The 27,300-nt window shown below is 55.9% G+C and overlaps 1 protein-coding gene across 3 annotated transcripts in view; it reads right to left on the reverse strand.

The window, feature by feature from the left end:
- Positions 1-15,765: 15,765 nt before the first annotated feature.
- Positions 15,766-27,300, reverse strand: part of PRKCD (protein kinase C delta) — a 28,930-nt gene continuing 17,395 nt past the window's right edge. The window contains exons 5-19 of one of the 3 annotated variants that reach the window (XM_028124340.2): positions 25,748-25,808; positions 25,416-25,578; positions 25,294-25,325; positions 24,126-24,211; positions 23,742-23,871; positions 22,936-23,027; positions 22,405-22,498; positions 22,100-22,197; positions 21,767-21,940; positions 21,473-21,564; positions 20,813-20,875; positions 19,654-19,792; positions 19,309-19,497; positions 18,576-18,704; positions 15,766-16,489 (exon numbers count right to left, since the gene is read on the reverse strand). In XM_028124340.2, the coding sequence (XP_027980141.1) occupies positions 16,331-16,489; positions 18,576-18,704; positions 19,309-19,497; positions 19,654-19,792; positions 20,813-20,875; positions 21,473-21,564; positions 21,767-21,940; positions 22,100-22,197; positions 22,405-22,498; positions 22,936-23,027; positions 23,742-23,871; positions 24,126-24,211; positions 25,294-25,325; positions 25,416-25,578; positions 25,748-25,808 (1,701 nt within the window). In that variant the 3' untranslated portion in view covers positions 15,766-16,330. Of the gene's footprint in view, positions 16,490-18,575; positions 18,705-19,308; positions 19,498-19,653; positions 19,793-20,812; positions 20,876-21,472; positions 21,565-21,766; positions 21,941-22,099; positions 22,198-22,404; positions 22,499-22,926; positions 23,028-23,741; positions 23,872-24,125; positions 24,212-25,293; positions 25,326-25,415; positions 25,579-25,747; positions 25,809-27,300 lie in introns of all 3 variants that reach the window. The other 2 variants (XM_028124339.2, XM_028124338.2) reach the window with 2 other exon arrangements.

A 27,300-nucleotide genomic window follows, 5' to 3' on the forward strand; every position in this document is an offset into this window, starting at 1 on the left:
GCCGGCTGGCCCCCGCCTCCCCTTGCTCAAGGCCCCACAGCCCTGCGGTCAGAGGTCTCCCCGGGCAGGGAAGTGCATTTGCTTATAGGCCCAGCTCCTCCCCATATGCCCCCCGAACCAGGAACCTCAAAGGAGCAGAGGGAAACGCAGTCCCTGTCCTGGGGGAGGGGACCCTAAGGTTGGGTGGCAACAGAGCGGCAGGGGGCAAGGGAAACCGGGAGGCCCGGCTCCCACCCAGCACCACTACCCAGAAGTTCTCAATCCCGTGTGCAGAACTGCCTCCCCTCGATTTGCGAAAGCGCAGGTTCCCGGGCCTTGCCTCTGCTGCCTGGGATCCCATCTGACGGCCCAGGAGCTTGTCAAACCTAGAGGGGCCGACGCCGCTGGGTCTCTCATTCCCGTGACCGCAGGATTATAGCGCCCTCTGCTGGTCGCGCTCCGCCGCCGGAGGCCTCGCTTGTGGCCAGACGCGCAGAACCCGGCCCAGGACGCACTAACGCTGGGGAGAGACTGGATGCTCCCGGCCACTGGTGGGGGCCCCAGGAAATTCTCATCGCCCCTGGGGAGGAGGAGACGCATTTGTAGACATGTCCGCTTGCCCGTGCAGCTATCTGCTCCAGCAATATGAAATAGTCAAACCCACAGAGGGTGAACAGCCCCTCACAGAGCCCCTCAGCCTGGTGTGGCTGTACTGGGGGCCGTGTGCCCGCCTTCAACACCACCAGTTCCAGAAGGAGCCAAGAGCAGGGCTGGCCTGTTGTCCACCTCGGGGCCAGGGCTTCCCAGCCTGCTAGCACTAGCTGGAGGTGACCAGCACTAGGCAGGGAGGTCGAGGCAAGCACCAGGCGGGCCGAGGGTGCCAGGTGCTGCACAAGGCCCACATGGGGCTGGGGGGCAGCTGTCAAGCCCGCTCTTCTTGCATGGGAAAGTGAGGTAGAGGGGAGGACAGTTCGCAGCCAGAGCTCTGGGTCCTGACACAATTCTAATACCCCTTATTGTATAATCCAAATAAGAACAGTAAAACCATAGAACAAGGAAATACACAGCCGTGGTGGGTGTGCCACCTGGTGGCCATGCCTGGTACCGCACTGCCTGGTACCGCACTGCCCAGTACTGGCTGAGGTCAGCCGGCCCCACACCTGCTACAGGACACACTCCTGGTCCCAGTGAAAGGCCCTCCCAGCCCAGCTGGCGGAGACAGGAGGCGGGGGTCCTCGTTACCTCACACTGCACAGTCACCGCGTGACATGGCTGGAGGGGGCATGGGGGGGGTCCTTTCCACAGTCCCCAAGCCGCTCAAAGGAGGCTGCAACTCACAGAGCCTGACCAAGGGTGACAAAGCCCGGCCGAAGCCCTGCCAGTGTGCTGCTCCCCCCGGCACCCCCTAGGGCTCATCTCCTCAAACCTCAGTTTCCTCATCTGTGAAATGGGGCTGGCAGAGCCTCAGAGGGCTGCCGTGAGGATGCAGGAAGGGGCACAGGAATAACCCCGTTGGCCCTGGGCCAGGGAGCTGTGTTCCGGAACTGGCCTCCGCGGCCACGGACGCAGACCCGGGAAGCACAGGCTCTGCCTGCAGCAGCCCGGGCCTCAGGCTAGAATTCACCCACCTCTGTGCACCGTTCGTGGGCTCTTCGCACATCGACAGAGTTGTGCGGCCATCACCACGATGAACTGCAGGACACGTCCATCCCAAAAGAAACTCCGTGCCCTTACCGGGCAGCTCCACACCGGCCTCCTCCATTCCTGGCCACTCTCATCGGCTCTCAGTGGCTAATCCGTCCGCCTATTCTGGACGTGTCCGTAAGCACGAGAATACACTGTGTGGCCTTCTGCTCTGGCTTCTTTCAGTTGGCGTGCATGCCAGCGTCCCCCGTGTGTCATTGCCAAATAAAACTCTGTCGTCTGGCTAGGCCAGATTTTATTGATCCATCCATCAGTTAGTGGACGCGTGATTGCTTCCCCCTTTCGGCTATTATAAATAATGTTACTGTAAATATTTGTGGTGGGGGGCCTAGGTTTTCACTTCTCTGACTATATAACGGTAGATTTATATATAAACTAGATTCTATATACTTAGGAGTGGAATTGCTGGTGACCCTCTCTTTAACTTTTTGAGGACCGGTTTGGTGGCTGCACCCTTTTGTATTCCCGCCGGTAACGCGTGAGGGGCCCACTTAGTCTACATCCTCACCGCCAACATTTGTGGGTCACTTTTCATTATTCAGTTGATTGTGTCCCCTCAAAATACGTATGTTGAAACTCTGATGATCCCCAGGGTGACGGTATTTGGAGGTGGGGAATTTTAGAGGTAATTATAACTCAATAAGGTCATGAGGGTCGGGCTCTCAGGACGGGATTAATGCCCTTTTAAAAGAGGAAGGGCTGACGTCACCCTCCTGCAAGCACCTGTCAGGAAAAGGCAATGTGAAGATATAACTAGAGAGCCACATGCAACGTGGAGGACACTCACCAGATACCAAATCTGCCAACACCCCCATCTTGGACTTCCCAGAACCAGGAGAAAGAAATGTTTGTTCAAACGAGCCAGTCTATGGTCCTATGTTACAGTACCCCAAACTGGCAAATCGTAGGAGCTCTATATATATTCGGGATACAAGTCCCTTATTAGATTTATGGTCTGCAAATATTTTATCCCATCCTCTGGGTCTGTCATTTTTAAAAATCTTTTTTGCTTTTGGATTACAGACTTACAAGAAGTTACAAGGAAAGCGTAGTGGTCTCTCGACCCGTCGCCTCGCTTCCCCCAGTGGTGGCAGCTTACAGAACTAGCCCATTTCCAAACCGGGAAATAGACATTTTCACAATGTCTCAGGTGACAGCAGACTTACTCAGCTTTCACCAGTGTTCATGCCTTTCTCATTCGTGGGGCCTGAAGCTTTTCCCTTCTCCTCTCTGCTGTGAGGAGGGTGGGGAGACAGGGCTGGGAGGTGCATCGCGGCAGCTGGGGGGGCCGAATGCTCCTTCCCCCCAGTGAAGACCCTGTGCTTCCTGGGCCTAAGATCCACACAGACACCTTTTGCTGCAGAGCTGGGGTGATAGCGGTACCCCCGGACCCCACCGAAGATTCCCTCCCAGATGGCGTGTTGTAGGTAGGGACTCAGGTCCCATTACAAGGAAAACCACCACCTCAAACAGCCTCTCCTGCTTCCCAGGCTCCAGGCTCCAGGGTTTTGGAAGGTATTACTTTAATAACTGAAGCATTTCAGAGGCAGGCTCCAGCTACACGCCCCCCCCTCCCCCCCGCCCAGAGGATGGCCTGCCTGGGGCTCCCTTGTGCCCTCTCCGTCCCCCTCTGGGAAGGAAGAGAGGTAATAGGAGATCAAGGGGACACTGGGCAAGTGCCCTGGGCAGGATTCCAGAAATCACTGACCCTTGGGAATCTGGGGGTTATGGATCTGTGGATTGGAAGTATAGATCACAGAAAATAACTAAGCATAGGAAGTGGGAAGAAGAAGGTACAATCCTAAGGCTCCTTCCCCTGCCCCAAGTGGCAGCTCAGTGGGGCCCCCCACAGGCCTCCCGCTCCCACTGTCCACTCCAGAGAAAGGGCGTCACCCAGACACGGCCCCTAGGGCAAGAGGAAGAAAGTTTCCCCCGTTGGGTGCTGCAAAGAGGCTGAGGCAGTGGCTGCTCGTGGCCCAGGCGGGGCACGCAGGGTGTGCGTCTGTGCTGGTCCCTGCTGACACGCTCTGGGCCAGGCACAGTCGTGAGAAGAATGAGCCTTGGGTCCAGCAGGAAAGGCTGGGGGAATTTTCCAGGGCTGTCCTCAGCGTTGAGCGTCCTACAGCTGGCCCTATGGCCTGGGCCTGACCCAGGAGGTGTCCTGCTCCCAGCCCCTCTGGGACCTGAGAGGGACAGTGTCAGCAGGAGGGAGTGGGCCCAGGCCCCTCTGTGTCAGTCAGCTCGGGCCGCCACCACAAGATGCCTCAGGCTGGGGGCTTAAACAACAGAAGCTGGGGGCGCCTGGGTGGCTCAGTTAAGCGGCTGCCTTCGGCTCGGGTCATGATCCCAGGGTCCTGGGATCGAGCCCCACATCGGGCTCCCTGCTTGGCGGGAGGCCTGCTTCTCCCTCTCCCACTCCCCCTGCTTGTGTTCCCTCTCTCGCTGTGTCTCTCTGTCAAATAAATAAATATTTAAAAAAAAAAAAAACAAAAAAAACAGAAACTAAGTTCTCACGGTTCTGGAGCCTGGGAGCCCCAAGATGGACGTGCCAGCCAGTTTCTGTGAAGGGCGATATCCTGGCCTGTAGATGTGGCCTGCTTCCCTCCGCGAGCGTGCACCTGCGGTCTCTTCTCTAAGGGCACTAATCCTGTGGGGTCAGGGTCCCATGCTTCTAGCCTCACTTAACCTCACTCACCTTCTTGGAGGCTCCATCCCCAAATCCAGCCACACTGGGGGGTTAGGGCTTCAACCTAGGAGTGTAGGAGGGACATGGTTCAGTGCATAACAGCCTCCACATCGGCCAAGTTCACGGCGTACCAGCTGCTTCGGCCTGAGTCTCCATCCCTGCACTGAGGGGGAGTTTATCGGTTCACGAGTTATACGTGACCGGTCTGTGTGCTCCCATTGGGGACTCCAGATCTGAGCATTTGATAAATATGCTTGTCACATCTTTTTGTGGCAGGGGTGGCGGGTGGGGGGCAGCTGACCAGAGTTTTAAAACACTTCCTGTCCTTATGCCATGCCTTAAATTCAGGAGGCTTCTACCACTACAGCTCCGTGCTCAAAAGGCTGACGGAACCACCACCCAACTCAGAACTGGATGAGAAGCTTCATCCCCAGGAGAGACTATTTGGAGACAAGCCAGGGTCCATGAGGGCAAGAGTTGGGGTGGAGGGGGGGGTCTAAAGTTTGGACCCAACCTGGAATTTCAAGCTAGCTGGCTCGGCAGCTAGCCAGTCTGGCCTTCTGCAGAGGTCTGGGTTGCGTTGCGAGGGGAGGAATCTGCGCCCCACCTGCAGGGCCAGGGAGGGATGGACTCATGGACCAGAGACCCTGGGCTGCAGCAATGCCTCCTGGCAGTCACACAGCACCGAAACTGCAAGAGACATGCTGGAACAAAGAGGAAGCTTTCAGGCAGCAACCCCCATCCCCTCTTCCCGTGAGACTGCAGAGGGCTCTCCCCCACTAACTCCAGGTCCTCTTGAGTTTACTTCCTAAGTGACCCCAATGTGCCACCTCCTGCCTCATCCTGCCAGACCTCCATTACCTCTCCCTGCCCAGGTGACAGTCAGCAGCCTCCAGCTGCCTCTTGACCTCCTTCCATGCCCCCAGCTCATTCTCTGTGTGGCAGCCCAAGGAACCTTCTAGAACCTGGCACAAGCACTCTCTTGTTCAATGACCCCCTTCCCACGGCTCCCACTGGATGAGGCCCAGATGCTGGCTGAGGCCCTGAATGGCCTCCTCTTGCCCCCCTTCCAGCCTCATTTGAAACCATCTCCCTGGCACTGTCCAAGCCCCAGCTCCAGCCTAGCTTCTCTTGGTTCTCTCCCACTTCCTCTTCTGCTTCCTACCCCTCCCCCGTCTGGGCGGGTGCCTGAACACTTAAGGGCTGAGGAAAACACAAGTCAGTCTGGCCCAGGAAGAGAACAGGGACCAAAGAGGAAGAAGCCAGAGCTTGGTGGGGGTGGGTGGGGGGTGCAACCAGAAGAGACTTCCGGGAGGAGGCGGCATCTATGAGACAGACTGGATTCTGACAGAGTGAGCTGTGTGTAACCTGGGGGTGCGTGAGGGCCTTCCAAGAGGAGGGCACAGCCCGTCTGGGCAACAGTAAACATCAAGTTTGACTAGAGGCCTCACGGAGGGGGTGCAGTGACATGCCCTTGAATGCTCACGTCATTATGCTTGAAAAGACTTCCAGTTTTACTTTTGCAGGAAGAAGAACGTCTTCCTTTCCTTCTCCAGCGTTTTACTGAATGCCTTCTGTTGCCCAGGTTCTGTGCAAAGAGGAGTCCAAAGGGGAGCCGGCCCCAGTCCTCACCTTCCAGGCCCAGGGCTTCCGGAAGCTGGCTAGTGAACAGATGGGAGATCTCCACAGACATCGAGCCCTAGGCCCCAAGCCGTTCCCGTGTGGTTTTCCTTCGCAAAGACAACGCAGGCTAGAAGTCTCTGAAAGGAGTTAGCTAGACCAAGATGAAATAAACGCAGAGAGCACCGGAAGTCTGAGATTAAATCCAATCTGGAGTCATCAGACTTTCCACAGGGTCCTGAACCTCCACACTGGAGAGTCCTCCGACTTTCTGCCGGCATCCCCCACACACCGAGAAGGCTGCACAGAGGCCGAAGCACCATCATCATTTCCAGGGCCGCTCGCGCTCTCACCAGCCACCTCTGGAGATAGCTAATCTCCGTACCCTGGTGGTGCACACGGTCTGCCCCCACTCTGCTGCTTCTCCAGCCCTTATCGCTCCTCCCTTCTGCCTCAAACACAGTGGAGTAACAGAAGGGGGGGCGAAGCAGAAAGAGAAATTTTAATATTTCACCAGAAATTTAATATTTTCATCAGGAGTTGTCAACAAACGACAAATCAGATGCAGCCTTTCTTAATGAGATATTTCTGAATTCTCATGCTTCTGAGAGTTACCTAGAAAATGGCCTTCCTTAGATCTCTGGCTAGGAGAAATCTCTTCCTCCCCCACCCCCTCTACATTTCTTCCTTTCATAAGGGAATTATATTTATTGCTTTCTCTCTTGGTGATGTGTTCTGGATTGCGAAATCCTTAAATCCTGTGTAATCTTCTGGTTCATCCTTATTTATTTATTTTTTAGAGAGTGGGAGAGAGAGAATCTTAAGCCCCCTCCATGACCAATGAAAAGCCTGACCCGGGGCTCAGTCTCATGACCCTGAGATCATGACATGAGCCAAAATCAAGAGCCAGATGCTTAACCGACTGAGCCCACCTAGGGGCCCCTGAATTTTACCTGATTGAGCACTGGCTATTTTTTTTAATTCCCATAAAAATTATCAGGCTTTGTTCTAAGATGTACTTTCTGGTTACTCTATGTAGTAAACCCCAAATCATGAGGTTCTCCATTCTGGGCTTCTAGGAACAGGCCCTATTCCTAACCTGTGTGAGTTCTGAGGATCGTTAGCTCTAATCCACGCAGAGGGTTCTTTCCCCCAGCCCTGGGTCTTTTCCCTACACGCCTGTAGCGATGGGCACTCAGCTGAGTACGCGGAGAAGATCCTCAGCAGCTCTACAGGCTTTTCTCTCTCTCATCTTCCGTGGGCTACACTGTGAATTCTAGCCACCTTGGCTTCCCTGAACTTCCAGCTTCTTCTTCTCAACTTGGGGAGCTCCCTGGGCCCCACCTGTGTTCGCCCTCTCTATCCTCAGCCTGGAGACTGTCTCCGGGCAATAAAGCGACGGCAATCACAGGGTTCACCTCCTTTGTTCCCCATCTCCCAGGGAGTACTAACCTTCATTGCTTGATGCCCAGCATCGTGAGAACTGTTGCTTCATTGATTTTATCTTGTTTTTTAAGGTTTTTTTCAGGCAGGAAGGTAAATCCAGTCCCTTTACTCTATCTTGGCTGAAAGCAGGATTCCATATCATTTATGTGGATAAATAAATGGTGGTAAGTTTGTATGATGGAATATACAACCACGAAAAGGAATGCTTTAACCAGAAGATTATATATTGCATGATTCTGTTTATTTGAAATGTCCTGAATAGGCAAATCGATAGTCAGAAAGTAGATTAGTAGCTGTCTAGAGTTGGGGTATGGGGGAATTGGGGGTAGTGGTTAAAGGGTATGGGGTATCTTTTTGGGTGATGAAACGGTTCTAACACGGATCGTGGTGATGGTCACACAACTCCATGAACACACTGAAAACCACTAAATTGTACACCTTAAGTGGGTGGGTTGTATGGTATGTGAATTTCAAAGCGCTCACAGAAAGAAAAAATGCACCTGAGCTACAGGACTTGGCAAAAATCAATTTTGAAAGCATGCCAAGGGGATATCCAGGGGCAGAAGGGTCCTCGGTACACAGATACTGTTCATATGAAGCTTAAAAACAACTCCCCAGACTATGTTCAGGGACGCAGAGAAGTGCTCCTCACTCTGAAAGCAGGTTCTGGTCCCTCCAGAAGAACACAGACAAAAGGAAGAAGCTGTGTGCTCGGGAGGGAGGTCTGAGGGGGGCAATTTTATCTCTCATGTTTTATTTCTCAGTCTGGGGCAGAATCCTCTATACTTTCCTCTATGTCTGAGAATTTTCTTAATAGGATTACTTGTCAGATCAATCACTGCACATCCGGCTGATGTCAGTCAGGGGCACCGGCTCCCCTGTGTTGTCCCCGCCCTGCACCCAGGCTCTGACTTCCCATCACAGATGCAGAAAGAACACCAAATTTTAAGAACCCAACCTTTGCCGCTTGCAGCTTGTTTTTTGCTTCCTCCAGAGTAATGCAATTTTGCTGTCACCCTTGCACATGCTGGGTCTCCCCCAACCTTCCGAAAGTCCGGGAAAACCTACCGAGCTCCTAAAGACAGCCACCAGTGAAACCGTGTGGAGTGTTCCTCTGTGCCTCCGCCCCAGGGCCGCTCTGCCCTCTCCTGCCTGCCCTTGCCCATTAGCACAGCCACACCCCACCCCCGACTCCAAGACATGCCAGGCTCCTAGTGACCCCCACCTGCAGGCCACACACCCAGCAGATGCTGGTTGAACCACTTCTCGAAGCCATCCCCTTACCTCCAGCTGGTGTCCCTCTCGGAGAGCTCACCTTCTAGCCAGCCTCTTACAGGCTTGGGGCTGAATCAGGTCTGGCCCCGTTGCCAGGTGGGGAGCAGAGGGCCCCACCACAGGTAGGCGGGGGCTGGGAGCAGGACTGCCACTCAGGAGACCAAATAGCCCTGGGCCCTGCATATACAGAGCTCTGCCCAGCTCCCAGGCCTCGGCTCTTTCCCATCCCTCTGCCGGGGACTGCTTCTCCGAACCTAGCATCTCACCCGCTCATTCTTCTTAACTTTTAAAAACTGAGTTGTCACCTCCATCAAGAAAAGCACATAGGACAGATATACAGTGTTAACAAATCATTCTAAAGAGATACCTGGTCACAGCAGTCAGGTCAAGAGACAGAACGCCTAGCTGTTCTTTGAAAAACACCTCTAGGGGTGCCTCAGTGGCTCACTCGGTTGAGCGTCTGACTCTCGATTTCCACTCAGGTCAGGGTCTCAGGGTCTTGAGATCAGCCCGGGGCAGGCCCCGTGCTCAGCGGGGAGTCTGCTTCTCCCCCTCTGCCCCTCCTCCCTCTCGCGTTCTCTTTCTCTCTCTCAAATAAATAACCTTTAGAAAACACCTTTAAACATTATGAAACGTTCTGAACGTCAAGATAGGCACAGAGATTAAAATAGCATCCACAGACCCTCCACTGAGTTCTATGAACCTCTAAAGGTTTTCCTTACATACATAAAACATTTGCTTTAAGAGGCAAAACATTACAGCCCTTGGGGTACCCTCCAGCCCTTCCTCGCCCTCCAGTGGTGGCCAGGGTCCTGGCCCAACATGCCCACCACTGCTCTGTGAACTTGCACTTCACACAGAAGTGCCGCCTGAGCTCGGGCTGCATGATTTCATCACCCTGCACACTTGTCCTTCCCCATTGTGCTTTGCCTGCAACGGGGATTTGAGATTTTATCAGCATTGACGCAGGTGGCTTTCTCCCACAGAGAAAGTAGACGAGCCAGTATTCTGCTGCCCAAATTCACCTGCAGCTCCTGATCTTGTCTCCTGCCGAGGACATTCGGGCTACATCCAACTCAGTGTTTCATAGACTACGAGCCAATGCACATTCTTGCACCCGTGACTCTCAATGTCACCACCATGACTTTCGCCAGCACAAAAACTCTGGGTCTTCAGTACGCCCAAAGAGTGCCAAATTGCCTTCCAGGGGGAGGGGGGCCAATGTACATCCCCAGCCTCGCTAACAAGGACCCACAGCTTCTTCACATTTCAGCAATTAGCAGACTGTAGGTGTTGCAGGGACCTACTTGTTCTATAGGTCTCTAGATTAGATGTCTCTCTCTGCCTCCAGAAGGCCTTTCCTGGTCCCTGCTGCTCTCCCAGGAAGAGCCAGCATGTCCTCTGTGTACCCACAACCCAGTGAGCGCCCCACCCCAAGCCCCGGTCATTGGCTCCTTCTGCACCTGCCTCCCCCAAGAGACCATGAGGCCTGTTCCTTGCTCCCAGCATCCTGCAGAGGCCCCAAGATGCAGTCAGCAGTTACTGAATGCTCACAGAATGAATCGAGTCCAGCCTTCATCTCCGATCAGGACCACAAATGTACTAGGAAAGCCCCCAGCGCAGGATCTGACCTCAGTAGCTACTCTAGAAACATCAGTGCAACCAGCCTGTCCACAGCCCCTATGCCACCTGCAGCGCAAGCATTTGGGAGCCTCCGGCAGGGCCTCCAGCTCTGCCTTGGAACATGCTGGGGAGGGGCATGAGGGCTGAGGGGAGACTTTAGTGTGGGCTGTAAGACCCAACAAGAGGGGGCAGCGAAATCCCTGGTCGCTGGCTGTTCTTTCTGCCGCAGTCTTAACTTCCCATGGAATTTCACGACAGTGATAATTACTGCCTTTCATATCATTTGGCTTTAATTTGAGCCAAGAATGGTGGCATTTGACATTCAAATTTTCTTTTTCATAATTTAAATCTACCTGAGACCCACTCGCCATTCATACCCTTCTTAGACACTCATTTTCCTGCTGTCGAGCTGGCTCCCAGCTCAGAGCCCACAGCGAGGGCCGGAGCGGAGCGAGGACCCTGCTGCCGGGTCTGGAGCCGACTTCTCACTCACGGGCCGCAGCTCCTCGCTCTCAACCCAGGGAGACTCTGTTCCCTCCCTTTCTACACGATTCCTGGACACTATTAACCAGCGCCCAGCCATGCCTTGTACTCAGAGCATTGTTAGGAGACAAACACGTACGGAGTAAAATGTTCACAAGCTCAGAGTAAGAACAATGGGCTTAGGTTTCCTGAGTAGCCACCACGTGCCAAGCTGCATGAAGAGTTTTCCACGCAGCAGCTTCACAGCCGTGTAGGGCAGGTTACACACAAGCTACAGGTGAAACACTGAGGCTCAGAGAGGCCAAGGAACAGCTGGGGATGCGCAGGCAGGTGTAGACCCAGCTGGGGCTCCACACATGTATCCTATGAGTTGGTCATCAGCACTGTCACCTGCTCACCTGATCAAAACAGGGGCATTGGATACCCAGCTATCAACAAACATAACCAGGGTGTAAAGACAATCTTTTTTTTTTTTGGAAACATACATTGTTTCCAAACGGAGCATTCGAGAATATTTAAGCTTAACAAGATCCATTTTCAATTCAACGCAAGCCTTTTGTGAAGTGTGTTATTTTTAACTTATTATTGACGCAAAGTGCGCCTAATTCACTTAATTGTTTCTGAATTCATAATTTAAAACCCAGGAAGTTGCTTGGAGAGGCCTGGCCAGTATTTTGGATGGCAGGTTTGTACTGGACTCTGCCAGCCGCAGCTGCCTTGCTCTTGAACGGGGTCCCAACCCTCAGCTGAGGCTTTGGGCCTCTGCCACTCACCAGCTGGTGGACATTGTCTTCTGAGATCCCTGGACTTTGGTCACCCGCCGCTGCTAAGTCCACAAGGCAGGACTGGCAGCCTCCCCTGCTTGTGTCTACTCATCACCCTGGGCCCCTCCCTGCACCAGAGCAGGGGCAGGGGAGCAGAGAGGGAGGCACAGGATGGTGTAAGGAAAATGAGTAAGGAAAATACCTTCCGCAGAAGGCTTTGAGCTTTGCATGCTGCTTAATGTGGGCTGAGCGGCTAATGGCAGGGCTTTTGGAATATGTATTTCTCGGCAGGGAAAGAGAAGAAACTGGGGGGTCTTCTAAGGCTGCTGAAAATGCCTGATTTGGGGACTGGTATTAAAGTTCCAAAGGTTCAAATCACTGAGGCTACAGCGGGCGAGGGTTGGATTCGATCATATGAGAGATCCAGGGAGTAGCCCAGTGCCCCCAACCTCACAGGTCTGGCCTCACCTGGGCTGTACTGACTCAGGCCTGGCTCCCACCTTTGGGGGTCTTCCTCTGCCCCTTCTTTGCCACCAGGTTCCGTTTTTCAGTTGTGTGCCTCTCCCCTTCGCCAGCATCAAGGAGATAAGGAGGTGCCTGGGAGGGTAGTCAGGACTCAGAGGAACCAAAACTGGATTTTCAGCCTCTAGCCTCACACAGGGCAACCTGAGGTCCCCTGCTGGGTACCGTCAGGGTGCAGGAGGGAGCCAGGTCCCAGCCAGCTTGGAGGGGCCAAGGAGAAGGCAGGTACGTGGTGGGTTGCAGAGGGGCAAACCCCCAGCCTGCTGACCAAGAGCATCAAAGGGAAGTCCTGGAGCCCACTAGCCCCTCCCACCTTGGCAAATGCGACACACCTCCTTATTTCCTGCTATTAAAACCTGCGATAAACCTCCCAGCTCATATCAGCTGTGCACACCTTAATAAAGAATAAATTGAGGAAATGTGACCCTAATGTTGGGATGAATGCCAGACTGGATTGGAGATATGGACTAGCCCCAGGACCCTGTTAAAGGTCAGGGTAAACATCTAGATGTATAACGTTCGCATCCCTGAGCCTCTGCAAAATGGTCCTCCGACACCTGCTTGCTGGAACTTTTCCCCAGGGACTAATGACACAGAGGTGGGTTAAGAACACAACACAGTATGTAGTGCGGAGCGGGTCCTCCCTGGCTTGAGCCGGCAGCAGCGCCCGTCAGCCGGATGACCACCAGAGGGCGCTGTAAGCCCAGCCAGTCGGGGCCTTCTGCCCGGGGACCTCTGGGACCCCGGGTCTGGGAGGTACAGGCTGGTGACTTTGCCTTCCAGGGTGTGGCCTGTTCAGAGCAGCGTTTCCTGACTTCACTTGGATGACCGGGCAAAATGCAGATTCCTGGCTCTCGATCCTGATGCAGCTTGGACCCTCCGGGGAGCTCTGAAAATACTGAGGCCGGGTCCTCCTCCGGAGATCACCATTTTATTAGACCAGAGGCAGCCCAGGCATGGGGGTTCCAACGTGCCGCCAGCACTGAGACCTGCTGCTTGGAACTTGGCATGGTGGCCATGTCTCCTCCGTACGCAAAGTACACCGGATTTGAGAGCTACTGCCTTAAAGGGACTTGCGCGGTCATTCGCTCACTCATTCACTCATTCACCCCTCTCTGTAGCCCCGCCCTGTGCTTCCAGACCTCTGGGTGCCTTCCTAAGCTGGCACATGGAACTACAGGGTGGAATCATTCTGAACCTTTCTCTCTAACTTGCTCGTTTTGCTCCCTTGGCCTTGCTGGTATCCAATCAGCTCCCCCACTGCTGGGCTTTCTGCTTACTTCCCAATTAGTCCATGCAATGCCAGGCATCCTGGGCCAGCCTCTTGGGGCCTGTGGGTGAGGGTCCTCTGCACAGCTCTGCCTAAGAAGGGGGATGGCTGGGACATGGGGCGGGTGCCTCGTAGGTTTTCATCCAAACTGCCAAGTGGCACCCCCCTGTAGTCCAGTGAGAAGCCCGGCTGGCAGGCCCTCTGTCCTGAGCACGTTTCATCCCATTGAGGGGATGGAGTCACAGTGGCTGCTGATCACAAAGCGTATTTGTGTGTCCGTGGGGTACACTTACAGACCTCATCGTCTCCCACACACAGCGGCATGGTTATCCCCATTTGACAGAAAAGGAAGCTGAAGCTCTGGGAGGTTGTCACTCACTGAGGTCACCAACTAGGGACACGAGGGATTTGAACCCAGAGCCATCTGACAGGAGAGCCCATGCTCCTGCCCCCCCCCCCCCCAAGCCCTCCTGCATCCGTGTTACCCTGCCCAGCTCTGACGGTGGGGCCTGGTGTGCAGTGAGCACAGCGCTCCCCCGGCCCTTGCCGTGGGGGCCAACGGCTCTGCTGTTTGCACACCTGCTTGGTAGGTGGAGGGGAGGAGGCTGCCTGCTTCTAGAGGACCTCCAGATTCCAGGGAAAATGTGGCTCGGGGCCCAGCCACAAGAGGCATTTCCTGAGGCCATTGGGTCAGGCCTGGCACCTCCCCAGCTCTGAGAACAGGCCTGGAGGCAACAGCCTCCAGCCTCCCAGGCAGCTGGGCAGCATCCGGAGGCTGCTTCCCCGTCGCCGTCCCCCAGCTGCTTGAGGTGGGCCTCACAGGCCCAGCCTCTGCCCTTTCTCGGGCTTTGCCTGGCACCGTGGGGTACCAGCATCCGTCCTTAAGGGGGTCCCCAGAACCAGGAGCTCCTCAGAGCAGCAGGATTGTCTCATTTTATAGATGAGGGAATGGAGTCCCAGTGAAAAACTTGAGGATGGCAGAGTGGAAACTCAAACTCCAGGCTCCTGACTCTGGGCACCATGTTCTCCCTGATGCCCTCCACTTACCCCTCTCCACACAGGAGGAAGCTGGGGTTCTCGGTGCGAGGCTCTGCCTTGGAGCTGACAGACAATGGGGAATTCAAACACCAACCAACCGTATTTTTGTTCTAAACCCACTCTGGACAGCCCCAGGGGAGCTCTTGGCGCCTGTGTGTATCGCAGCAGAGGTCGGGGACAGGGGTGCCCCAGCACAGCCCATGCCATGCTGGCTCCCCCACCTGACTGTGAGCCCAAGGGACCAAGCCTCACTTCCGGGCTTTTCCCTGCCCTAGGGCAGAGCAGGGATTCAATGAGGGTGTTTCCTGAAGCGGACGGCTGGTGGATGGAGAGGGGAGGGGGGCTTTATTCTCTCTAGGGAGTTTGCCCCGCCCACCCCCACAGCCCCCTCCCCTGGCCCGCACCAACCCCATCTCCTCCCACCTCTCCCCAGCCTTGGAAACTTGTACCTCAGCCCAGAAAAATGAACTTGCTGGAAGTCTGCTGCTGGCTGTCGGGGCCAGCCAATCAGGCGCCGGGGCACTTGGCCCACCTCTAGGGCTGGAGGGCCAGGGGCTGGCCCAGAAGGCCTGGACCCCGGAGAGCAGGGGAACAGAGACGGGGTGGCGGGGGAGCCAGAGAGTGGGAGACACTGAGGTGGTGGGAAGGGAGAGCTGCCCAGGCTCAGGGCTCAGGGCCGCCACCTCTTGAGTCGTGGAGCCCCTGTCCTCGGGGCACTGCGGGCACACGGGGGCGTGGCCCTCAGCCTCCATACGGCCACTCAGCCATTTCTCATCCTCTTCTCCCTCCGTGCTCCCCTCCCCTTCCCCAGGTAACAAGGACTCTGGAGAAGTAGCTTCTAGAACTAACACAGACCCTTCTGTGGCAGGGACAGGGATACGTAACAGTGAGATGTGGGGTCCCAGCTGGCATCCCGTTGCCTTGCCCCCTTTGACAGATGCGGAAGCTGAGGCTTAAGACGACTGACATGCCCACATCTTTTGGCTGCTCTGGGATTTGAATCCAGATGGGCCTGAGGCCTGAGCTCTATTTCCTTCCTCTTCCCCAGTCTGGGCCAGCCTCTGAGCCTCTGCTCACGCCTCTCCGCCCTCACTCTCCTGACACACTGTCTGCAGCTGGGCCCACCTCCTCCCAATCACTGCCCCACAGACACACTCAGGGGTCCCTTCAGCCACCCAGAAAAGCCTTCTGCTTCAGGCCCAGGGCCTCGGAGCCACAGGAAACCCATAAAAACAAACACATTTGCATGAAAACCCAGGGGTCTGTGTCTGTCGCTAACAGCTTACTCAGCTTCCAGGACAGAGCTGCCAGAGGTGGGAGCAGCTTCCTGGGACAGACGTGTCCCGACAGCCAGGTCAGTACCATTCGGTGTTTATTTAGACACACAGATAAAAGAACCTGGCGGTTCAAAGAGTTTGTGATCCTTTTTCATTTTTTTGTTCCTATATGTGTGTGTGTGTGTGTGTGTATGTGTGTGTATATATATATATATATTTTTTTTTTAAATCAACACATCACCAGTCCCCCATACGTTTCTTCTCTACTGAGCAATATATACAGCCCTATTATATATATATGTGTGTGTGTGTATATATATATTTTTTCAATAGATAACTACATTCAAGTAATGAAACACAGGATTTACAATTTCCCTCTGATGGCAGAGGAAAAGCAAATTCACACACAGTTCACAGAAGTACCGTAAGAGCCCAGTCAGACAGGAGCTGAGGCCCCTCTTGGGGGCCAGGCGGCAGCAGCAGCAGAAGCCAGACAATCACACTGTTGCTGACTGTGGGAGGCGGGCAGGTGCCGATGAATGGGGACACCGCCCAGCCTGCTCTGCCCAGGCTGTGTGAGCAGGCCATGCTGGCTGACCCAGGCTCCCCGGCTGGGGTGGGTTGGGGGGCATGTCTGGAAGCCTCACTTTTCCAGGAATCTCTCAAATTTGGGGTTCACGAAGGAGAAGCCAGCGAACGCTGTTTGGTCCATGGAGTCGATGAGGTTCTTGTCAGTGTAGGAGAGGCGTGCCTTCTCGTTCAGGAACTCCTGGTCAAAGTTGCTGTAGTCTCCAGGGGACTTCTGCGGGCAGAGGGAAGTGGCACATGAGCAGGACCCAAGGGGTGGCCCTCCAAAGGTCCCCAAGTTCCCAAGACTGCCTCCCACACACCTCAGAATCCCTGTGGTGCTGGGCTAGGCCAGAGCTGGCCTTATTAAGAACAGAAAGAGAGGCAAACCATAAGAGACTCAACTCTAGGTAACAAACTGAGGGTGCCTGGAGGGGAGGTGGGTGGGGGGCATGGAGTAACTGGGTGATGGGCATGAAGGAGGGCTCGTGATGTGAGGAGCACTGGCTGTTATATGCAACTGATGAATCACTAAACTCTACCCTGAAACTAATAATACACTATATGTTAACTAAGTTGCATTAAAAAAAAAAAAAGAGAGAGAGAGTGAGAACAGAAAGAGAGTCTCTCCCAACAGCCAAAGAGGAGCCCAGCTGGACAGTTTATCATCCCCCCAAGGGGATGAAGGAAGCCAACAAAGAGCCCTGGGCCTGGATAAGGAGAGGTGGGCATCGTCCTGAACGGGGCTCTAGCAAACGACAGCCCATGAGCAAACCCCACCCACCACCTGTTTTTATAGGCCCCAAGAGCTGTAAGAACAGATTTCACATTTTTAGTGCTTAGGGAAAAAAAATCAAAAAGGAGATTAATATTTTAAGACATGTAAACACGAGATGAAACCCAAATTCCAGTGTCCGTAACTGAAGTTTTATTCATACAAAACTATACCAATCCGTTGACATATTTTCTACGGCTGCTTTATTGAGACCGTCTGGCCTGCAAAGCCTAAAATATGTACCATCAGACTGTTCCAGGAAAAGTTTGCCAACTCTCCGCTTCTAAGGATACAATGAAATGGGAATAGAAGAGATCTCAGGCCGGTGGCCTTTAGGCCAAACTAAGCAGGCAGGTACAATCATTTTGACTGGCATTGGGTTTTAATGTGATTTGAGCCAGTCATTTTAAAATTGGGCAATTTGATGTAAAAATCCAGATTTCTGGCTTCTTTTGAAAACGGGCAGCCTTGGGCCCATTTCCCGGCGTGTGCACTCCTGGTGTGGAGGTCCCCTTGGACAGCTCGCCCTACGCCCCCGACCATTTCCCACGGACCCACACACCTGCCCTGTGCTTTCTGGTGCAGAGAAAGAAATCTACCCCTCTTTCTATCAAAAGCAAGAGACTGCGAGCAGACTGTGTGATTCTCCTCCAGCCAGCCTGGCCCAGTAATAAGGTGCCCGGCCCAGCAGGCCCCCGAATTTGAGCTCCCTGGAGCTGGGGAAGCTCTCCGGCCTCAAGGGACAATGCGGGGCACATTACACAAGCTGCCAGGGGGTCCTGACAGAGAGAAAGCCAGAGGGAAGAGCTGCGGTCAGAGAAGGGCCACAGAGTCCAACTCCTTATCTGAGAATTCTGGCCCCAACCTGCCTCTGCTCTCCTGCTGGCTCCTCTGTAGATCCCGGGCCTCTGTGGGAACATCCCTCCTCCGTCTGGAATGCCTCCCGGCTGCCCTCCCCGCCCCACCCATATCCCCGCTTCTTCTCAGACCCACTCTGTTCTTTGCATCTGGGCTCCTGCTGACAGACTCCCCTGGTGACAACTGATCATGTGTGGTCTTGTGACAGTTCTTGCATTGTTGTCTTATATCATAAACCATCATCAGTGAGCAAGCTTCTTATCTCTCCGAGGAGCTGCAGCTCCTCTGGCTCTGCGCCTCCCGCTCTGTGCTTTGCACCCAAGAGGCACTCAGCATTTCCAAGATGTATTGGAAGATGGATTGGGTGAATGGAGGGAGGGAGAAGCCTTAACTCTGATTCCCAAAGCATAGTCCCCTGCATACAGCGCCATTAAAGAAGCTCTACTGAAGGGTGGCTGGACCTACAGTTCCCACTGTTTGTTGACTGACTGACTGACTGGGGGGGGCTGCGGTGAGAACACAAAGGTAGAGGCAGAGACAGAAGGTGCCGGGGCTGCCAAGGAAGCAGGCTTGCTGGAAGAATGGAGAGGAGGAAAACATGCAAGTGAAGAGAGAGGAGAGGCAGGGCCTGGAAGGCAGTGGAGAGCAACAGCAAGTGGGTGACCCCCACAGGAGCGGGATCACCTACCACTTTGGGCTTGAAGGGCGGCTCCATGGCCCGTTTCTCCAGCAGAGTCCAGTTGATGGTCTTGAAGAAGGGGTGGATTTTGATGTTCCCGTTCACTCCTAGCCTCTTGGTTGTATCCCTTTCAAGCAGCTGCAACCCAGCAGGGGCCCTGGTTAGCCCCGAGGACATTGGGAAATCCAGAGCCCCAGCGAACCCCAAGCAGGCCCAGGGGTGTCCAGGCGGGTCTAGCCCAGCCCTGTAGCCCAGCCCAGGGCCTCTGGACCCGAGAGGGTCCTCTCTGGCCTGCTACCCTCCTGGGTCCCCCAGACATAACAGGCCATGCAGGAGGCCTGCCAGGACTTTCTGCCCTGGGCCCGTGAGCAAAAGCAGTGGTGTTTACTGGGTGTTTAAGATCTGCCTGGCACAGACCCGAGCACCACATATTTATGTTCCCTTCCCCAAAACTCTGCGAGGCAGGTTCTCCCACAGCCTCCATTTGGCAGATAAGGAGACAGACTCAGAGTTCAGCTTCAGGTCTGTCTCCTGACCCTAAGCTCGTGCTCACTGTACCAGGCTGATTCGGTGCAGCGGACTCAGGAGCTCCTGGGAACGTGGAGAGCGAGCAATACCCCCAGCGTGTTAGGACCAGAGCAGCAGTGAGGCTGCCATTCCAGAGACGAGGGGCTCCTGGCCTACCTATGACCCGCATGTCTGCTGGTCCCTGCCCCAGCCAGCCTGGCCCAGAGTCTCCCACCTTCTCCAGGATGTCCTTGGACTCCTTGGTGATCCAGCGGGGATAATGTGGTGTGTCCACACGGATGGACTCAAAGAGTTCGTCCTCATCGTCACCATGGAAGGGGGACTGACCGATGAGCATCTCGTAGAGGAGGACTCCAAAGGACCACCAGTCCACGGAGAATGAGTACTTCAGGCCCTGCAGGATCTGGGGCAGGAGAGGGGGGCCAGAGCTGAGAGGAGCGCCCGAGCAGGAGGCCTGGCCAGGCTTCCTCGTCCTCCCACCCGTGGCCCGGGACGGTCTCCCAACCCTGCTGACGCAAGGGATCGGACCGGGCTGGTGGCCGGGAGCACGCCCACTCACCTCAGGGGCAATGTAGTCCGGGGTGCCGCAGAAGGTGCTGGCCCGTTTGTCCCCAAATATGTTCTCTTTGCACATCCCAAAGTCGGCAATCTTGATGTGGCCGTCCTGGTCCAGCATCACGTTGTCCAGCTTGAGGTCCCTGAGAGGGGGCAGGAAAGGGAGTCACCGGGGGCCAGCTCCCCTCCTCTCCTCCCAGCCCCCGTGCCTCCATTTCCAACCCTGTGAGCCTAGGACCTCCCCCAGGGAGGACGAGGGAACGAGAAAGAGAAAAGGAAGCCGAAGGAGAAAGAGGTGCTAAAAACAGGCGTTTCCTGCGAAACACCTGCTGGTGTGCCACGTGCTGGATACACACCACCTGACTTCCTAAAGCCCACACTGAAGCCCAGAGAGGCGACGTCACTCGCTCAGGGTCACCTAGCGGTCAGCCACGGATGTGGCCCTGGGCTCAGGTTTGCCTGACTCCATAAGGGCAGGGACCATGTCTGTTTTATACAGTTTGTGGTTTCAGTAGATAATAGATGCACATGGGGTACTAGAAAAGGGCAAACAGCAGAAGTCCATCTTCACTAACCTCGGTGACCAGGCCCGCCCCAGAGCGGTCCTAGGCACGGGCAAGCACACTACAGTTGCGGCTCCCCCCAGCATCTTGTCAAACCCGAGCCCCAACATTCGATCCACACTGTCCCGTGGGTTCCATTTCCCCTTGACCACGCATCTCGGCTTTGTCCCACATCAGTGCCCAGAGCTTAGCATCAGCCTTACTGATGGGGTCTGTACTCATCCACTGCGGGATGGGACTGTCATTTATTGGGCGAGAATTGATGGAAGCCGGCCCTACTGACGGCTCAGATGGGGCTTGGGAGCAAGATTGATTGCTCCCAGGAAGGGAGAAGGCGTCCCAGGCAGTTCCGCGCTCCCGCCAATGGCGCCAAGTATGGGCAACGAGCTCCCAGTCCCTGGCGCTGGGCCAGCCTCAGCAGAGGGGCCACAGGAATCCGAGCAATGGAGTAGGAGGCTTAGGCAAATACCCAACTAAAGCCTGACTCCGAGTGGAGATGGGGCCATGGCTGGGCTGGGCCTCACGCAGAGCATTTTGGGGGATACGATGGGGTTGGAGCTTTCCCTCCTAAAACCCCCCCATTCCCCGCCCCCCCGGCACCTGTAAATGATCCCTTTGCTGTGCAGAAACTGTAGTCCACAGACTATCTCGGCTGCATAAAACCTGGAGGACAGAGAGAGACAAAGTGTTCTGGGATTTCTGTGACCAGTTCCTGCTTCTCCCTGGGCCCCCATCCCTGCCCCCAGGGTCAGGAAATGCTGCAAATAACTCCATGGACAACCTGGGCCTGATTAAGCACATCTTGTATCAGGCAGGAACGGGCTGGCAAACAAGGCTAAAAAGAAAATGATGAAGGAAAAGCTCCAAATGAGACAACTCTCTGTCCTAAGAGTGTATACCTTTATACAGATGTACACACGTGCACACACACACACAGACACACACACACACACACACACACAGTTGGGGGGGTACATGCCAGTCTGGGGGCCACACACCAGGGGCCTGTGTTGTACAACATCACCATCTGCAAGGCTGCCCGGGCCCAGGCTACGGAGGGGACAGGACCCTGGAACGTCTGTGCTGTGCCACCAGCCACTCGCTCACCATCCATGGCTTCCCATATGCTGGGGACAGTCCCAGCTACCCCAAGTCTCCCAATCCCCAGCTCTAGCCCAGGCTGGCTTCTCCGGGGAGAGGGAAGAAGGAACAGATGGTAGACCAGCAGTGGGCTCCCCCCGCAACAGGGCCCTCACGTACGTGGCACGGTAGAGCTCGAAGCGGCCTTTGTCCTGGATGTGGTACATCAGGTCCCCCCCATTGAGGAACTCCATCACGAAGAACAGGTGGTCCTGCGGTGAGAAGAGGGGTGAACAGGGGCACGGTAAAGGGCAGAAGGCTGTCTACTGAGGGCCAGCGGGGGCAAGCCCCAACAGGAAGTAGGGGACACCTCTGCCCTGGAGGACCCGGGGGCGCGGAGGACGTGGCCCTGCCCCGGGGGGCTGAGGGAGAGGCTGTGGCTCCAGAGGCAATAACAGTGGCAGAGCCGGGCACCTTGGTCTGGAACGTGCAGAAGAGGTGGGTGAGAAAGGGATTCTCCCAGGCGAGTGCCAGCACCCGCTTCTCCACCATGGTGCACTCCACATCATCGTCAATCAGAACTACATCCTTCTTGAGGGCCTTGATAGCAAAGAACTCCTTTTTGCTCTTCAGCTCTGCGAGCAGCACCTGATGGGTAGGCAGGATGGTGAGCAGGAGAAAGCCAGGCCAAAGGGCCAGGGCACCACAACCCCACCCCATCAGGAAGAAGCCAGGTAGGGTGGGGATACAGGTGCCCTTGCTGGGCCCAGGTCCCTTGAGCTGCCCCAGGGCCCAACGACCCCTTACCTTTCCAAAGCTGCCTTTGCCCAGGACCTTGTGGAAGGTGAAGTTCTCAATGTTGCACCTGGTGCTGCCCTCCCAGATCTTGCCGTAGGTCCCGCTGTCTGCCCAAGAGATGGTGCTTTAGACTCAGGTCTCTCTCTGCCGAGTCCCCTCCCTTAGGGGTGGGGTGGGGTGAGGGGCCTCAGAGAAGAAAGGGCTCCCTCTCCAGGAGTGGTGCCTCCTGTCAGGTCTTGGCCACGGAGGGAGGTCAGGCCCTCATCTCGAGTCCTAGTGGGGAGTGGGGGCTTTCCTGGGGGAAATAGGCCCACCTTCACCTGGGACAATATCTCCAGAGACTCCTGGCTTCCTCTCAAAATTCTGGTAGATTCCAACAGTCTCTGTTTCTGATTTTCGGGAGGGTCTCTGGAGGAAGGGATAGAGGTTGGAGAGGCAGACAGTCAGTCATACCATCATCAGAACTCCCAGCCCAGAGGTAGGACCCCCACCATCCATAACTCTACTCTCAAAACCAATGGAGGCCAGCAGGGGCAAAGTCCAGGACCTCCAGGTAGTGCACGTGCGCGTGCATGGACACACACGCACACTTCCTGTGGCACAGGGACACCTTGATGGTCTCGAAGGCACCAGTTACAAACAAAAGTTTTGTACACTGAGCCCCACCCTCCCAACCACTTACTCAATAGATTATTTGTGTTGCCTTCGCTTGTAATTGATTCTAGAATTTTACCTTGAAGTTTTATGGCATTCCTCAAGCCCCACCCACACCTCTATAAACACTCCCCCCCCGCCCCCCCCGCCCCCCGGCCAGGGTTCCCATAGTGCCTGCCCACCTGGCTCACTTGGTTCAACGCCTCGGCCAAGAGCTTCTGGTTAATGCCGCAGAGGTTGGCCACCTTCTTCTGGCACTTATGGTGTACATTCATGCCACAGTCTGGGGGAAAGCAGACAGGGCCATCAGGGCCCCTGCCCAGGCAGGACCAGACAGGCCACCAGCAGGCTCCGGAAGAACCGTCCCCCTTCCCCCAGGCTCAGCCAAGGGCAGGGAGGAGGGGAGGAGGGAGTAGGAGGAAGCAGAGCTTTGGTGGGGTCTGCTGGGTTTCCCGTCTTTAGAAAAAAATGCATCTGAAGCACCATGAGCACTTCAAACTTTTCATTATTTAAAGAAGAAAAAACAAAAGCAGAAGCTATGAGATCTAATTCTAAACCCTTTAAAGAATGTCTAGGACAACCTAGACAAGTCACTTTCCCTCTAGGAGGTCTCCTGTTTCCGCCTCGCTAAAGCCTGGGGAGGGGGCAGGGGTCTGCGAGGCATGTTTGCTGAGCACCTGCTAGTATGCGTCAGGCCTCAGCTGAACACCTTCTCTCTGCTTGCCCCTCACGGCTCTCTGGGCCCCACTCGACTCTGACCCTATCTTACCCATGAGGACACTGAGCTCGGAGGTGTGGGGCCTCCTGGTCACATAGCAGGTAACCGGGAGAGGCAGAGGTGGTGGGGCCAGTGGAGAGGGGCCACCGAGCCCCCCTCCTCCAGCCACGGAGCCACGGCTACATTAGTTAGTCGGAGTTTACGAGGTCTGGGTGGGTCGGCGCCAGCGGGGAGGGCCCTCCTGCCCTGCCCTAGCCCCCAGAGCTGGGGAGCACGCACCTTCACATTTTAATCCCTGCTTCACCAGCCCCCAGAGCAGGCTGCCACAGTGGTCACAGAAGGTGGGGCTCATGTAGTTGTAAACCTTGAATCGGTGCGGCATGTCAATGTTGAAACGTTCTTTCTGGAACTGGGGGGGGGGTCACATGTTGAGGGTCACAGGCCAGCATCAGCTCCTTCCTCAACCCCTAGCTCTCCCCCAACCCCATGCATGGCAAGCCCTAAAAGGGCTCCACTGGGGACTGGGCAATCCGGAAGTCCCAGGATGGACCAGGAAAAATGGGGAGAAGGGTGAGCTCCACAGGGAAAGGCTGGGGAGAGCCTGAATCCCTCCCAGGTGGCGAAGCCCCCCCCCGCAGGCGCCCCCTCCGGGCCCAGCCTCACTATTGTGTCCCGGCTGTTGGCTGCGGTGCCCGTGCACCGGCCGATGATCTTGTCGATGCATTTCTTGTGGATGGCCGCGTTGCATTCTTGAGGAGGCACAGGCCAGGGGGGGGATGGGAAGGCAGCAGGAGAGGCAGGGCTATGAGCTGGTGCCGCTGGGCCAGTCCAGCCCTCCTCTACAAAGCCACTGTTCTCCCTGACCGCCCACCCCCTCACCCCACAGAGGCTGGGGCCCACAGCTTGCTTTTTCTCTCCTCCTGCCCGCCCTGGCAGGATGGGCCTGGAAAGAGTAGTGGCAGGGAGGACAGTCCAATCCGGAGGATCTCAGAGATTAGGGAAGGCTCAAGGGGGCCTAGTGGGCAGTGGGGGGGGGGGGGTGCGCAGCAGTGAGAGGCACGGAGTGTTGCTACAAGAGGACCACAGGCAGGACAGCAAATGGGTCCCAAGCTCTCTCTCATGCTCCAGCACGTGGGTTCACACACACACACACCCAACACAAAGACCCTGGGACATACGTACTGATGCATAATAACGACAGTGGGCTCTCTGCATAGAACTGTTACTATGTGCCTGTCACCTAAAATGCAGCTTTATACATTTTATCCCATTTGATCTTCATAATGGTTACTATCCGTATTTTACTGAGGCACAGAGAGGTTAAGTCATTCTGTCTCAGGCCCTCCAGATAGGAAGTGGCGGAGCTGGAATTCGAACCCAGGCCATCTGGCTCCAGAGCCCGCATTCAGAGCCACTGCCATGGTGTGTACATGTGTACCTGGACACACACGTACCCCCACAGAAGCATGCACGCAGCCAGGGGTGTACTGGAAAAGGTCGAACAGCCTGTCTGGGGGAAAAGAGCCGCGATGGGTGGCATCGGCTGATTTCTGTGTACGCACCACACCAAGGCCCATTTCAGGCTACCAGGGTGACACTTCCAAACATGAGGGGCAGGGAAGCGACGCAGGGAACTGGCTTCCGAGAGCCAGAGCAAAGCCCGCCCGTGCGCCCGCGGGACGTGGCTCTCGTATGGACACTCAGATGTGGGAATCTCCACGCACACCCTCAAGCACACAGGGCGCCCCCGTCCAGGCACACAGTCCTAACACAGGGACACAGGGCACTGGTGGGCATACGGGCGTGCAAACCAGGCCGAGGAGACACTTACGTCTGCATTTGTAGCCTTGCTTGTTGAGACCCCTGAAAGACAAATCCCCAGGCGAGGTCAGGGCTGGCTATGGGGCCCTCCCTACCCCCACCCCACCCTCAGCAGGCACAGCCAGCCCTCACCAAACAAAGTCTTTGCACACAGAACAGAAGGTGGGCTGTCTGAAGAAGGTGGCAATAAACTCGTGGTTCTTGATGTAGTGGATTTTGGCCTGTTTGATGGCTCCACGGCGGTTCATTGTTGGGAACTTGGCCTCGTCTTCACCACGCATAGACTGTTTGCAATCTGGGGACCGTGGAGACACGAAAGGTCAGTCCCAGCTCCAGGAAGGACAACATTCCTGGAGTCCCTCCCAGGGTGGCTCCGGGTAGACTGTTGATAGGGACTGCTTCTCTAAGCTTCCGCCCTGGCTCTAGCCTCTGAACCTACGTCCTCAGCCCAGGGAGGGTCTTACCTACATCTTCCAGGAAATACTGCACAGACATCAACACCTTGGCCTGGGGTTGCAGGTCCAGCTGCAGGGGTGAGGGTTGGGGGAGGGGGGCATAAATGAGGGCAGGCTCCAGCCAAGCTGGACTCAGAACCTGCCCCCATGGTTGGTCCCCCAAGCCCAAGGGAGTCCTGGCAGCCTAGCCAGACACCTGTCTGCCCAGTGTGGGCACGGCCCCGCCCTTGAGCCCCGCCCCCACCCCCGACCCAGGGGTATTATTACATTTGGGGAAGTGAAAGGATCCAGCCCACACCCAGCCCGGCCACATGGCCCAGGAACAGAGTGGGAAGGGAAACTCCCCACCACCTCCCCTGGCTGACCCCTTGACAAGGATCTTAGAATAGAGCCCCCCCACAGCAGACACACAGACACATGCATGCTGACACCCCCGCGCTGGTGCTCTCTGTGGAGGGGGCTCTGCACGCCCAGTCTCCTTACACAGTTCTGAAGGCAGGACCTTCACCGCTCCCAGGACCCACGCCTGGTGCCTGACATTGTCCCTTGGCAGAGTGCACAGAGAGTGCCGCAAATATCTCTGCCTGACCTGCCAAGGGTTGGTACAGCCCTGGGTCAACTTCTCTCCTGGCCTGGCCCCTTCACGCCTCCCTGGAGGCTGACCAGAGTCCCTGAGGGTCTAGGATCTTTTCCCATGGGGACACCTTGGCTGCAGGAGCCCACATGTAACCCCAGGGGGCAAGAGACGCCCTGGCCATGCAGACATCCTGTGGCCATGAGGGACACGGGGCCACGTGCGCGTGTGGAGGCCAGGCTCCCCAGCAGGTGAGTGGTGGCCCTCGGCCTTCTCCTTCTCCTGTCTTCTCACCGTCGAAGACACATAACTATGCTGCCTCATGCCTGCCTGCACCTGGAATATCAGTGAAGGTTCCAAACAGAACTTGCAACACTGGGTGCCTCTGAGAGGGGCCTGGTGCCTGGGCGGGGGGTGGCCAGGACATCCTCCTACGTACATTTTGAAATGTCTTACCATGTGCCTATCCTGCTTCTATGAAACTAAAAGGGAAAAAAGTAGTCACAGTGGTGAGGGTGGCTCTCTTCAGCACCTACCATGTGCCCAGCGCTCCAGTAAGCCCTTGGCATCCAGTGGCTCATTTCCCCTGAACAACTGACCCTGAGGTAGGGTCTTTTCCTAGCTTCTCTTACGGGTTCACACACAGGCTCAGAGGGGCTGGGATCCGATCAATCGCAGAGCTGGTCTCAGCTGCGCAGCCACTCAGGAGGCCAGACAGGGCCTGCGCACATGCGTGCACCACCGCGGCCCATGCACCCTCACCCACGTCCGCGCACATGTACGTGCACCACTGCGGCCCATGTGCCCACAACCCCCCCCCACACACACGTGCACCACTGCAGCCTGTGCACCCACACCCCACACACGTGTGCGCTGTTGCAGTCCACGTGCCCACACCCCCCCACACACGCGTGTTCGCCGCTGCAGCCCGTGTGCCCACGCCCCCCCCACACGTTTGCCGCTGTAGCCCGTGTGCCCACGCCCCCAC

Source organism: Eumetopias jubatus, unplaced genomic scaffold, assembly GCF_037043125.1.
Source record: "Eumetopias jubatus isolate StellerSeaLion01/CBP00866 unplaced genomic scaffold, mEumJub1_p1.0 scaffold_1, whole genome shotgun sequence".
Classification (NCBI taxonomy): Eukaryota; Metazoa; Chordata; class Mammalia; order Carnivora; family Otariidae; genus Eumetopias; species Eumetopias jubatus.